Genomic DNA, 8,807 nt, shown 5'->3' on the forward strand with positions numbered 1-8,807 from the left:
GGCTCGCGCGGCCTCCGCGGGGTGGCGCGGGCGAGGGCGCGGGCGGCGGGGGTGCGGGCCGGGGCGGCTGGGGCGGCGGCCGCCGGGCTCTTCCGCTGCACGTGCGGGCCGCGCGGCCCCCTGCAAGGAGACGGAGTCAAGCTCGGGGTCCCGGGCCAGCCCCGCCCCGCGCCTCCCCCTCGCCCTCTCACTTACCCGGCAGGTGGCCGGTGGAGGGGGCCGGGGCCGGAGCGGGGCCGAGGCGCGGGGCGGGGCTGCGGGGCGCGGGGCCCAGGGAGGCCTCGGCGACGCTGCTCAGCAGGGCCAGAGCGGCCAGGGTTGGCCACAGGGCAGGCTGCGCGGACACAGAAGTGGAGCCTCAGGGAGGAATAGGGCACCCAGGTCGGCTCGGGGTGGAGGGAGCGCAGGAAAGGCTGGGACAGCGGGGAGCAGAGAGACGACGGGCGCTTAGTTGGCTGGGGGAGTTCCCGAAGGGTTTAGGTTGGAGGATTGTGGGTCCGCTGCCTCGGAGCCCAGGGGAGAGATCACTGACTTTCCTCCTTACCCCTGGGCCCTCCTTGACCATGTCCTCTACTTCTTCCTGCGCTGCCTCCCCGATCGAACCACCTTTCCTCAATTCCAGGTGGCAGTCACTGGGAGAACCACTCACCTGCCGCCTAGGCTGGGGCCAGTGGGGCAGCACAGAAGGGCTTCCACATCCGGGCTCCATCTCTGTCAATACCAGGAGCGCCCATCAGCCGTAGTTGACCTGTTCCCCCCACCCTCCTCTTGAGGCAGCTTGGAACATTGAGAGGTGAGTTATCCTTTGAGGTCATCCCTCCACTTCAGTGTCTCCAGACGAAGTACAAGGGGCTCGGATAGCTGGACTCAACCCAGGAGGAGAAGTAACTGCATTGAGAACCTTACTATGTGTGGGTGCTTCGCACCTGCCCCTCTTTCAGTCCTCACAACTCCACGAGGTAGGTGGCATAATCCTCATTTTCCACCTGAGCAAATTAGACTCAGAGAAGCTCTGCCACTGCCTAACATCCCAAGGGCTCTTTCCCCAGGACCTTCCTGCCCTGTGCTGCTGGCCTGGAGCTGCCAGGAGCAGTTGGAGAAGGGAGTAGTTGGACACGCTTGGTCCTACAGAGAGCTTTGTCTCCATGTCACAGAGGAGGAAGATGCAGTCTAGAGAAGATTTAAGGCACTTGCTGTTGACCTGTCTGATGTCAGCGACGCCCCGGCCTCAGCCGGTGTGGCCCACCCAGCGCTGCTGCACCTTGCTCCTCTGTGAGCTCTGTCTGGACCCACAGCCGCCAGAGTTCTCTTTTCTCACCACAGATGTCCCTCAAGGGCCCGCCGATGTCGGGGGCTGATGGGCCCTCTAACATAGGGCATGGGCATGGCTCCCTGTGGCCACCAGGGGGCAGCATTGCTCAGCCTGCAGACTCAAAGGGGGGGGTGGGCTTTTGGCTGCGCTCAAATAGACTCAGGCCTGAGCAACTCCCAGGAGGGCCAGCCAGGCCTCCACTTCAACCTGGTCTTGGAGAGTTGGTCCAGGTCTGGCCCCCTTCCAGCTTCCTGTGGGTCTGCAGCCTGGTCCTGCTTCTCTAAGTTTCCCCCAGGAGCCAGCCTTCCTGAGCCCCACCAACCCTTTGGTGAACCCACCCCGGTTGGCATTCCCAGACACCCCCCTGGGGCCCTAGAGCTGGTCTGCCCTTGGGTCCCAGTTGTCAGCGTCCACCCCCACCCACCCCTTAGCACGCAGAACGTCTGCATACCTGTGAACCAGACCTCCCCAGGCCTCCCCGGTGTGCACCTCCAGGGCCAGGTGTGCTCTGCTAAATGAATCAGGCCTTGAGGGGCCAGGCTAGTGACTGTTCTCATTGTTGGAGGGAAAGCCGGGCCAGGCAGCCTCAGCGACCCCCTGTGCTAGGGGGAGCTCAGGAGCAGGTCTCGTGGAGGCAGGTCAGGCCCAGTCTCCCTCCTGGAAGGCTGGGGGCCACTTGGTCCTCCAGTCCTTGCTTCCCCGCCTGCCAGCTGAATACTCACCACAGGGGTCCTCCTCTGTGTTCTTCTAGGCACCTTTCCTGGGACCAGTGCTGGGCTTTCCCCCGAAGCTTAAAAGGCTCATGCCCAGGGCGGTGCACCTGGCAGCGCCTCTTTTAGCCAAAGCGTGGCCTTGGCAGCCAGTCTGCGCCCTGTAGCGGCAGCGGGAGCCTCACATTACAGCGGGCTAGTGCAGTCCGACCAACGGCAGGGGGACTGAGGGGGCTGGGAGGGGCGGAGAGCTGTGCCTCCGGCTCAGGAGAGGGAGGATGTGAGAAAGGAGTGGAGGGGAACGATCCTGCCCGCTCCCCCTAGCCCCAGGGCTGGGACGGGGTGGGCCAACAGGTCGGCTTACCGCAGTGCAGGGCTCTGGGTCCGGGACACAGGGAGGGCTGGGGCCCGAGGGACCTGCTGCTGGCGGAGCCCGTGGGCTGTGTCTGGGGGCCGGGCCCAACTCCATCCCTCAGCAGCCTCATGCCCGCCGCCATCCGGTGTCAAATTCCAGCCCCGGCGTCACCGGATCCCGGGGTGGGGCCCGGAGCGCCCCCGCCCAACCCCACCTTTCAGGGCTCACCTGGCCGCTCCACCTGCTGGGATCTGGTCCCCCCGGGCTAGCTAGGTCCCCCGAGCTGGGCTGGGAGGAGGAGATGCTGGGCAGGGACCCTGGGACGCAGAGCGGAGAACCCGGGCAGCGGAGAGCCGTCGTAATAGTGCACATACACTCTGTCGCAGGGAAATAGGGCCATCCTTGGACAAGAGAGGAGGAAAGCCATTGGCAAGTGCAGGCGGCAGCACATGGAACCCACACTCTCGATCGATTCCTGGATGAACCAAATGGAAAGGGAAGCTTTGGTGCCCGCTGAGCTGGAAAAGCTGCCATTTCACAGCCGCCTGTAGTTTTCCATCTTACAAGAGGTGGCGACTTGATAGCCTTCTGAGGAGACCATGCCTTGGTTCTGGGAAGACCACTCAGACGAGGCAGTGTATTTTGCAAATATGAAACAAAGACTGTGGTCAAGAATGGAGCTACCAGGGCGCCTGGGGGGCTCAGTCCGTTAAGCCGCTGCCTTCAGCTTGGGTCATGATCTCAGGATCCTGGGATCGAGCCCCACATCAAGACTCCCTGCTCAGTGGGGAGCCTGCTTCTCCCTCTCCATCTCTGCCTGCTGTGCTCTGTCCATAATAAATAAAATCTAAAAAAAAAAAAAAAAAAAGACTGGAGATACCAGAACCACCTGTGGCTCCTGGGATGGAAGTGTCTCCTGGTGAGGTCATGTGCCAGTGACCTGCTAAGTTGTAGGCAGAGAACGGCAGCCTCTGGAGCTTGTTCTCTTTTGGGGAAAGTGGCTTTATTTATTTATTTTTTAAAGAGGGTTTTGGGTTCTTGTGGGACCGTGTTCTTAGAGAAGGTACTGTTTCATCTGGGACTTTGTGAGATGTTGGGCACATCTCTCTGGGCCCAGAATGCAGCCTTGAGTTGGAGGGACCCTACTTGCTCAAGGACTGGCAATCAGGACTGTTGAGAGCCAACACTTTGGCTTGGGTCCTTCTGTCTCCTTTAAGTGACTCTAAGAGCAGAGATGACCACTAAAGGGCAGGGCCTGGGGGCTAGGCCAGGTTTTCAAGTCTTTCCAAGCAGGGCTTCCTGGGCCCAATGACCCTGCTTGACGGGTTTCCCCTTCATCCTCAACCAGGGCCAGGGCCCAGGCCCATGAGGCATCTGCAAACTATATGGCACTGGTGCCATTTTCTTCGGTGGGGTGGGAAGGGCTGGAGACTGAATCAGTCTGGAAGCAGAGAGGGGGCGAAGGGTGTTTGAAGGCAGTGTGAGAGCACTAGAGTTTGGGGAGCACCCGGAACTGGGGCAGTGAACACCAAAGAGTGGAAGCACAGACCTGTTTCTCCTTCTTGACCCAGAATGCACACAGCCCTCACTTTGGCCTGTTCCTCACTCTCGCCTGGGTGAAGGGGGCACAGGTGCCCAAGCAGCCAGGCACTTCGACAGTTTGAAGGAATTTTGGTTAGCAGTGGCAGATGCCCGAGGGTCCCCGCCCTCAGCCGGTCCTCCCACGGTGCCCTCAGGCACACCTGGCTGCAGCTACTGCCCTTGTGCTCACAGCTGCCAACCTCCAGCCCAGCTCTCTCAGCTCAACAGACCAGCATATCCCTTCCTCCCGGCAGCCCTCTGCACGCCCCATGGTTCCTCAGACTTGGCATCCTTTCCAAACACAGGCTCTCATCTTATTTCCAGAGAACATCATATTGGACACACAGGACCCAGGAAACAGGGTTTCACAGGGCACATGGAAAGCTCAGAGGGATTGCACTGACTTTGAGAGATGATTCGGACACTGTGGAAGGCCAGAGTCGGCACTAACCCTCCCTTCCTTCCAGTTGCAGGTATGTACCTCTTAGCTTCTGTCCTTTTTCATAGTATCTGTCAAACTGAACTTACATAATTATTTATTGTCTGTCTCTCCTGAGTTAAGCATAAGGGCAGGATCATGTCCTTTCACTTCTGTATCTCTGGTGTCTAGTGTCTGACATATAATAGGTAATTAATAAATATTTGTCAAATGAATATCCTTGTTCACCACTCAAAATGCGGGTCCCTCTGGGGCCTCAGTCCTTCCTGCCCTTTATTTCCCTTTGATGCTCTCTGCTTCATTCCCACGAAACCAGCTGCACCTCCGTCCCCACCGGCGCCTTTTCAGATGCTCTTTTGTCCTGGGCTGCTTCATGGAGTGTGGGCAGTGAGCTGTCCACGCTGATTGTCTACAAGCAGAGGCAGTGTATGCACCTGTCAGGGTGCCTAGAGGGGAGTAGGACATGATGAGTGACCATGGGATGGGGCAATTGTGGTTCTCTGTGTCATTACACATTGACTGAAGCCCCAGAATGCCTGACGTGACAAGGGTAGGGTTCTCTCCACCTGTAACTCCAGGTCCCAAGTGCTGGCAACCGTGCAGGGGGTTGTGAGCTGGCCTGTCAGGACTGGAGAAACTACATCATGCTCCACTCTGCCTGTATTCCATGCCCCATGTCCCTAGAGCTGCTGGGTGGAGGCAAGTAGGGAAAATCAGGCCAGGCCTGTGATTGCAGAGTCAGCCTGAAGTGAGGGGATGGCCAGGGCAGGCTCCCCATCCAGCTGCTCTTACCCAGCCAGTCCTACTGCTCAGGAAAGGATCCGACAAACCACGGAAGTAAATAAATAACTTAGGAATAAAATAGGGGTCAGCCACGAGTGCGCAGGCCCGGTGGGCAAGGCAACTGCAGTGTGTCTCTCGGATTCCCCGGCCCCCAGGCCTGGGCTGAGGCTTGGGATCTCCGGGCAGTGCTGGGTTCTCCGAGGAGGAGTCCCTGGGTCCGTGGCTGAGCTCAGTGCCAGAGTCTGTGAGCCGGGTCCTGAGTTCTCCGCAGCGGAGGTGTCTGGTGTCTGCAGAGCTGGGACTGGCAGGGTGAGGAACTGGGGCGGCAGGTCAGCTCGTCCCTCCATCTCTCGAGGGCAGGCCATCACTCGCCAGCTGCGGCCCCGGCCCTCCTCGGGCTCCTCCCGCGGGAGGGCCCCGGGTGCGAGGGGCCGCGGCGAGGGTGCACCAAGCCCTGAGCCAGGCCTCAGCCCAGGCAGCCGCAGGCAGTGGCCGACAGGCGGTCCACGGTCCTCCAGGTTGCTGTTGACGTCCATGAAGGAGACCGCCTCGTAGCGCTGCTGGGGCGGCAGCACGGCTGGCTGACGGGCCGGGAGCCCGCGGCGGCCGTAGCGCCCGCGCCCAGCGACGGCCAGCTGAGGTCGTGCGGGAGCGCGCGGCGGCACGAGCCGCTGCAGAAGCGGAAACGCACCAGTCTCGTCGGAGCGTGGCCCAGGCCAGCGCGCGCACCGGCACCAGCTGCGAGCGCAGGCGGCAGCCTCGCGCCCCGCCGCCCGCGCGCGCGCTCCCCCGGCTCGCGCGGCCTCCGCGAGGTGGCGGGGCGAGGGCGCGGGCGGCGGGGGTGCGGGCCCGGGCGGCTGGGGCGGCGGCCGCCGGGCTCTTCCGCTGCACGTGCGGGCCGCGCGGCCCCTGCAGGAGACGGAGTCAGCTCGGGGTCTCCGGGCCAGCCGCCCGCGCCTCCCCTCGCCCTCTCACTTACCCGGCAGGTGGCCGGTGGAGGGGGCCGGGCCGGAGCGGGCCGAGGCGCGGGGCGGGCTGGGGCGCGGGGCCCAGGGAGGCCTCGGCGCAGCTCTCAGCAGGGCCAGAGCGGCCAGGGTTGGCCACAGGGCAGGCTGCGCGGACACAGAAGTGGAGCCTCAGGGAGGAATAGGGCACCCAGGTCGGCTCGTGGAGGGAGCGCAGGAAAGGCTGGGACAGCGGGGAGCAGAGAGACGACGGGCGCTTAGTTGGCTGGGGGAGTTCCCGAAGGGTTAGGTTGGAGGATTGTGGGTCCGCTGCCTCGGAGCCGGGGAGAGATCACTGACTTTCCTCCCTACCCCTGGGCCCTCCTTGACCATGTCCTCTACTTCTTCCTGCGCTGCCTCCCCCGATCGAACCACCTTCCTCAATTCCAGGTGGCAGTCACTGGGAGAACCACTCACCTGCCGCCTAGGCTGGGGCCAGTGGGGGCACGACAGGGCTTCCACATCCGGGCTCCATCTCTGTCAATTACCAGGAGCGCCCATCGTAGTTGACCTGTTCCCCCTCCTCTTTGAGCAGCTGGAACATTGAGAGTGTGAGTTATCCTTTGAGGTCATCCCTCCACTTCAGTGTCTCTAGGCAGAGGCACAAGGCTCGGATAGCTGGACCAACCCAGGAGGAGAAGTAACTGCATTGAGAACCCTTATGTGTGGTAAGCCGCACCTGCCCCTCTTCAGTCCTCACAACTCACAAGGTAGGTGGCATAATCCTCATTTTCCACCTGAGCAAATTAGACTCAGAGAAGCTCTGCCACTGCCTAACATCCCAAGGGCTCTTTCCCCAGGACCTTCCTGCCTGTGCTGCTGGCCTGGAGCTGCCAGGAGCAGTTGGAGAAGGAGTAGTTGGACACGCCTGGTCCTACAGAGAGCTTTGTCTCCATGTCACAGAGGAGGAAGATGCAGTCTAGAAGATTTAAGGCACTTGCTGTTGACCTGTCTCATGTCAGCGAGCCTGCCTCAGCCGGTGTGGCCACCAGGCTGCTGCACCTTGCTCCTCTGTGAGCTCTGTCTGACCCACAGCCGCCAGAGTCTCTTCTCACCACAGATGTCCCTCAAGGGCCCGCCGATGTCGGGGCGCGATGGGCCCTCTAACATAGGGCATGGGCATGGCTCCTGTGGCCACCAGGGGGCAGCATTGCTCAGCCTGCAGACTCAAAGGGGGTGGGCTTTTGGCTGCGCTCAAAAGACTCAGGCCTGAGCACTCCCAGGAGGGCCAGCCAGGCCTCCCACTTCAACCTGGTCTTGAGAGTTGGTCCAGGTCTGGCCCCCTTCCAGCTTCCTGGGGTCTGCAGCCTGGTCCTGCTTCTCTAAGTTTCCCAGGAGCCAGCCTCCGAGCCCCACCAACCCTTTGGTAACCCACCCGGTTGGCATTCCCAGACACCCCCTGGGGCCCTAGAGCTGGTCTGCCCTTGGGTCCCAGTTGTCAGCGTCCACCCCCACCCACCCCTTAGCACGCAGAACGCTGTATGCCTGTGAACCAGACCTCCCAGGCCTCCCGGTGTGCACTCCAGGGCCAGGTGTGCTCTGCTAAATGAATCAGGCCTTGAGGGGCCAGGCTAGTGACTGTTCTCATTGTTGGAGGGAAAGCCGGGCCAGGCAGCCTCAGCGACCCCCTGTGCTAGGGAGCTCAGGAGCAGGTCTCGTGGAGGCAGGTCAGGCCCAGTCTCCCTCCTGGAAGGCTGGGGGCCACTTGGTCCTCCAGTCCTTGCTTCCCGCCTGCCAGCTGAATACTCACCACAGGGTCCTCCTCTGTGTTCTTCTAGGCACCTTTCCTGGGACCAGTGCTGGGCTTTCCCGAAGCTTAAAGGCTCATGCCCAGGGCGGTGCACCTGGCAGCGCCTCTTTAGCCAAAGCGTGGCCTTGGCAGCCAGTCGCGCCCCAGCGGCAGCGGAGCCTCACATTACAGCGGGCTAGTGCAGTCCGACCAACGGCAGGGGACTGAGGGGGCTGGGAGGGGCGAGAGCTGTGCCTCCGGCTCAGGAGAGGGAGGATGTGAGAAAGGAGTGGGAGGGGAACGATCCTGCCCGCTCCCCTAGCCCCAGGGCTGGGACGGTGGGCCACAGGTCGGCTTACCGCAGTGCAGGGCTCTGGGTCCGGGACACAGGGAGGGCTGGGGCCCGAGGGACCTGCTGCTGGCGGAGCCCGTGGGCTGTGTCTGGGGGCCGGGCCCAACTCCATCCCTCAGCAGCCTCATGCCCGCCGCCATCCGGTGTCAAATTCCAGCCCCGGCGTCACCGGATCCCGGTGGTGGGAGCCGCCCCCGCCCAACCCCACCTTTCAGGGCTCACCTGGCCGCTCCACCTGCTGGGATCTGGTCCCCCGGCTAGCTAGGTCCCCGAGCTGGGCTGGGAGGAGGAGATGCTGGGCAGGGACCCGGGACGCAGAGCGGAGAACCCGGGCAGCGGAGAGCCGCAACTGGGCGTTCGGAGTTTGGAGACACGCGAAGTAGGGAGTCGGGAGGCTGGGCGGAGGGTGGGGAGGAGGGGACAGGCCGGTCTCGGCGGGGCCCTGAGATTGGTGCAGTCTCCGGGGTCCCCGCTGGCCGACCCGCCGTGGCTGCTCTCCGCTATCTGGCCCACTCTCTAGCTTCTTCTCCGAGTCGACCCAC

The 8,807-nt window shown here is 62.4% G+C and overlaps 1 protein-coding gene, 1 long non-coding RNA gene and 1 pseudogene across 2 annotated transcripts in view; 1 reads left to right on the top strand and 2 right to left on the bottom strand.

Moving 5' to 3' along the window:
- Nucleotides 1-709, bottom strand: part of LOC121102101 (artemin-like) — a 1,051-nt gene extending 342 nt beyond the window's left edge. Inside the window, 4 exon segments of the mRNA XM_040627407.1 lie at nucleotide 1; nucleotides 3-120; nucleotides 196-334; nucleotides 650-709. The exon segment at nucleotide 1 is cut by the window's left edge and continues 342 nt beyond it. Coding sequence (XP_040483341.1) covers nucleotide 1; nucleotides 3-120; nucleotides 196-334; nucleotides 650-709 — 318 coding nt within the window.
- Nucleotides 1-1,883, top strand: part of LOC103670804 — a 6,790-nt gene extending 4,907 nt beyond the window's left edge. The window contains exons 3-4 of the long non-coding RNA XR_005834181.1: nucleotides 623-959; nucleotides 1,050-1,883. This is a non-coding gene — a long non-coding RNA (uncharacterized LOC103670804). The remainder of the gene's footprint in view (nucleotides 1-622; nucleotides 960-1,049) is intronic.
- A 3,763-nt stretch (nucleotides 1,884-5,646) lies between these two features.
- Nucleotides 5,647-7,294, bottom strand: LOC121101965 (annotated as a pseudogene).
- Nucleotides 7,295-8,807: the final 1,513 nt, after the last annotated feature.

This window comes from Ursus maritimus, unplaced genomic scaffold, assembly GCF_017311325.1.
Source record: "Ursus maritimus isolate PB19 unplaced genomic scaffold, ASM1731132v1 scaffold_12, whole genome shotgun sequence".
In the NCBI taxonomy this organism is placed as follows: domain Eukaryota; kingdom Metazoa; phylum Chordata; class Mammalia; order Carnivora; family Ursidae; genus Ursus; species Ursus maritimus.